The sequence below is a fragment of the Littorina saxatilis genome, linkage group LG17 (genome assembly GCF_037325665.1).
Source record: "Littorina saxatilis isolate snail1 linkage group LG17, US_GU_Lsax_2.0, whole genome shotgun sequence".
NCBI classification, from domain to species: domain Eukaryota; kingdom Metazoa; phylum Mollusca; class Gastropoda; order Littorinimorpha; family Littorinidae; genus Littorina; species Littorina saxatilis.
The window spans coordinates 63,652,411-63,656,873 of NC_090261.1; the positions used below are offsets into that span (position 1 = coordinate 63,652,411).

At 42.6% G+C, this 4,463-nt stretch overlaps 1 protein-coding gene across 1 annotated transcript in view; it reads right to left on the reverse strand.

The window, feature by feature from the left end:
- Nucleotides 1-1,032, reverse strand: part of LOC138952097 (uncharacterized) — a 161,183-nt gene extending 160,151 nt beyond the window's left edge. The window contains exon 1 of the mRNA XM_070323691.1: nt 704-1,032. Coding sequence (XP_070179792.1) covers nt 704-983 — 280 coding nt within the window. The 5' untranslated portion in view covers nt 984-1,032. The remainder of the gene's footprint in view (nt 1-703) is intronic.
- Between the last annotated feature and the right edge of the window lie 3,431 nt (nt 1,033-4,463).

Consider the following 4,463-nt stretch of genomic DNA (forward strand, 5'->3'; position numbering starts at 1 on the left):
CTCAAAATGGGGAGAAAAAACCCAACCTTGTTTGCAATTTACACTGCATTAATATTGTGGCAGTTCATGGCAAGCACATTACTCCCGACTGAAGACAACACGCGGGTTTGCTCCCGCAATACAATAACATTAGCTGCAGCAGATAAGAGACAAACACACCGCCGATTGATAGCAGCTTTTTCCTATGTGTACCAAACTTTCTCCACAGAAAGCACAAACAACGGTCTATCTTGCGCGTCTTTCTTTGTAACGTCACGTTCCGTCTTGTAAAAAGCAGGATGTTTATATCAACAGATTACGGACGGTTAGTTTACACCACAAACTCGTGGCCATCTCAAACTCCAACCGACAGAAAATGGTTGCAATACGTCTGAGCGAAAAGCACATGGGGAAGGGAACTCGGGCAGAACAGACCGACCAGTCACCTCTTTCTTCTTTCCGTTGCCTGCGACTCCCATGTACACTCGTGTTTTTGCATGATAGATTTGTTTATGTTTTCTTCTTTTTAACGTGTATGATGTCCATATTATTGGATATTTGCTCAACCAAGCGAGGTTAACGTAGCAATTTGACAAAATAGAAACAAACAAGCTAAGCAAAACGGAACTTGTGAGAGTTTTAACTATTACAGACTATCATCTCATGACAATTCATACTTGAGATTATTTGCTACGATACTTGCAGAGTAAAAGATAATACTCACATATTTGACTGTAGCGCTCGTATCGGGCCTCGTAAGGTTCGTGGTCGTGACGGTCATAGCCAGAGACAGGTGAAGACCGCTTCAAACCGTCCGTAGAGCGCGCACCGCCGTGGCCGTTGTGACAGACGACAGTGTTGTCCGACTTGCTTCTCAGGTGCTGGCGCCCCCGACTGGAAGCAGACGACCATTTGCGACTAAAGGGGAAAAACCCTTGTCGACTTGTTGTTGGGGAGGAGTTGCTCCCCTTTTTGACGCCAAAAAGTTGCGAAAGGCTCGGCATGGTTATGCGAGGGAAAGAAAATGCTTACACTCGGTATTTTTCCGAAAGGTGAGTAACTTGGGGGGGGGGGGGGGGGTTGTGGACAGTTAGGGGTGGGGGAAGGGGTGGTTTGTGGACAGTTAGGGGTGGGGAAGGGGGAGGGTGGTGTGACCTGGGCTGGGTGTCAGTTATGGAAAGCCGTTTGGCTCATAACCATTACACGCGTAATAAAAAATAAATACACGCGTAATAAATGATTAATACGCGTGTAATAAATGATTAATGCGCGTGTAATAATCATTTTTTACGCGTGTAAGAAATGATGAAATACGCGTGTAATAACTATTTCATGCGCGTGTAAGAAATGATTAAATACGCGTGTAATAAATATTTCATGCACGTGTAAGAAATGATTAAATACACATGCAGGAAATAGTTTATACGCGTGTAAGAAATGATTAAATGCACGTGGAATAAAAATGTCATACACGTGTACGAAATGATTAAATACACGCGTAATAAATATTTCATGCGCGTGTAAGAAATATTTAATACACGCGTAATAAATATTTTATGCGCGTGTAAGAAATAATTAATACACGCGTAATAATCATTTCATGCGCGTGTAAAAAATATTTAATACACGCGTAATAAATATTTCATGCGCGTGTAAGAAATAATTAATACACGCGTAATAATCATTTCTTACACGCGTATGAAATAGTTATTACACGTGTATTTAATCATTATGCTATTCCATAGCATAAGAAAAAAGATAAATTACACGCGCATGAATCATTTATTACACGCGTATTAATCATTTATTACGCGTGTATTTATTTTTTATTACGCGTGTAATGGTTATGAGCCAAACGGCTTTCCATAGTCAGTCCATGGAAGGTCACGTGGTTCAGGCGTCAGGTGCTGTGACGTCAGGCAGGCCTCTCATCGTGAAGACCTTGCGCTGCAGCGTCTGAAACAGCGACCAACACGTTGTAAGTCAGTCAGTTGCTCATCTGATACGTAAAGGAATAATACCTTAAAAGGCCATCAGATAGCTTCCAAACTGTTACAGCATAAGATTGTGTGTTACAAATAATGCTACCTCGCAGGAGAACTGCCGTCGGCTTTGCTCGTCAGTGCAAGCATATTAACAACTTTACCTGTCACCAACACCAACACCGTGACAAATGCTCCTACAGCATGCTATGTACCATCAGCTGCTGGTTGGCACATTCTCATTTGCAGGGAGTGCTACATTTTGACAGCCTGTGAATTTTGTGTAACTTTTGTAGCTTGCTTTGACTGACAATATCATCCCCAAACAAATTTGCAGTGACTTCACAGTTCTTCACAGCGATAGATTCACAGTAATGTGCAGTGACGTTTATGCTTTAACAAACCACCAACGTATACTGAATTTGTTGTGATTTATGAACTGTGACCGTAAATCCCCAATAAATGGCAGCGATTTTACACTTAGCCATTTTCAATTCAATGTGTTTAGTCTGATAAAAAACCCACACACAACAACAAACAAACACACAACAACAACAAAGAAAACAAAGTGCAAGCCCTAGACTGTGACACCATACTCCAACATTGCAGGAGACGTCTCTATGCAGTCAGTGCTCGTTGTTCCTTTCTCTGAGTGCTTACTGTCATCAGAGTGCTCAACTTCAGAGTGCTCAACATCAGAGTCCTTAACATCAGAGTGCTCAACAACTGAGTGCTCAACATCTGAGTGCTTAACATCCGAGTGCTTAACATCCGAGTGCTCAACATCAGAGTGCTCAACATCAGAGTGCTTAACATCTGAGTGCTCAACATCTGAGTGCTTAACATCAGAGTGCTCAACATCAGAGTGCTCAACATCTGAGTGCTCAACATCAGAGTGCTTAACATCAGAGTGCTTAACATCAGAGTGCTCAACATCTGAGTGCTCAACAACTGAGTGCTCAACAACTGGGTGCTCAACATCTGAGTGCTTAACATCAGAGTGCTCAACATCAGAGTGCTTAACATCTGAGTGCTTAACATCAGAGTGCTCAACATCAGAGTGCTCAACATCAGAGTGCTCAACAACTGAGTGCTTAACATCTGAGTGCTTAACATATGAGTGCTCAACATCAGAGTGCTCAACATCAGAGTGCTCAACATCAGAGTGCTCAACATCAGAGTGCTCAACATCAGAGTGCTCAACATCAGAGTGCTCAACATCAGAGTGCTCAACATCAGAGTGCTTAACATCAGAGTGCTCAACATCTGAGTGCTCAACATCAGAGTGCTTAACATCAGAGTGCTTAACATCAGAGTGCTCAACATCAGAGTGCTCAACATCTGAGTGCTCAACATCTGAGTGCTTAAATAGCTAGTCTTAATAGGGGGGTACCACTGTAGACGAGACTTAAGCCGGACTACAAGCATAATTATAATATTACATCATGTCACACCGGGCCACTGTAGACGAGACTTAAGCCGGACTACAAGCATAATTATAATATTACATCATGTCACACCGGGCCACTGTAGACGAGACTTAAGCCGGACTACAAGCATAATTATAATATTACATCATGTCACATGACCGGGCCACTGTAGACGAGACTTAAGCCGGACTACAAGCATAATTATAATATTACATCATGTCACATGACCGGGCCACTGTAGACGAGACTTAAGCCGGACTACAAGCATAATTATAATATTACATCATGTCACACCGGGCCACTGTAGACGAGACTTAAGCCGGACTACAAGCATAATTATAATATTACATCATGTCACATGACCGGGCCACTGTAGACGAGACTTAAGCCGGACTACAAGCATAATTATAATATTACATCATGTCACATGACCGGGCCACTGTAGACGAGACTTAAGCCGGACTACAAGCATAATTATAATATTACATCATGTCACATGACCGGGCCACTGTAGACGAGACTTAAGCCGGACTACAAGTATAATTATAATATTACATCACTATGTCACACCGGGCCACTGTAGACGAGACTTAAGCCGGACTACAAGCATAATTATAATATTACATCATGTCACATGACCGGGCCACTGTAGACGAGACTTAAGCCGGACTACAAGCATAATTATGATATTACATCATGTCACATGACCGGGCCACTGTAGACGAGACGTAAGCCGGACTACAAGCATAATTATAATATTACATCATGTCACACTGGGCCACTGTAGACGAGACTTAAGCCGGACTACAAGCATAATTATAATATTACATCATGTCACACCGGGCCACTGTAGACGAGACTTAAGCCGGACTACAAGCATAATTATAATATTACATCATGTCACACCGGGCGACTAACAGAAAAAAGCACCCCGCTTTTTCAACCATTTATTTCAGACACTAGTGATATTCCAGTCAGGTTCAAAAACTGTCGTGCTCACTCGCTGACTGACAGCTAGCCGCCTGACAGCTAGGCGCCTGACTGACGGGGACACTGAGGTTGAAATCTGACA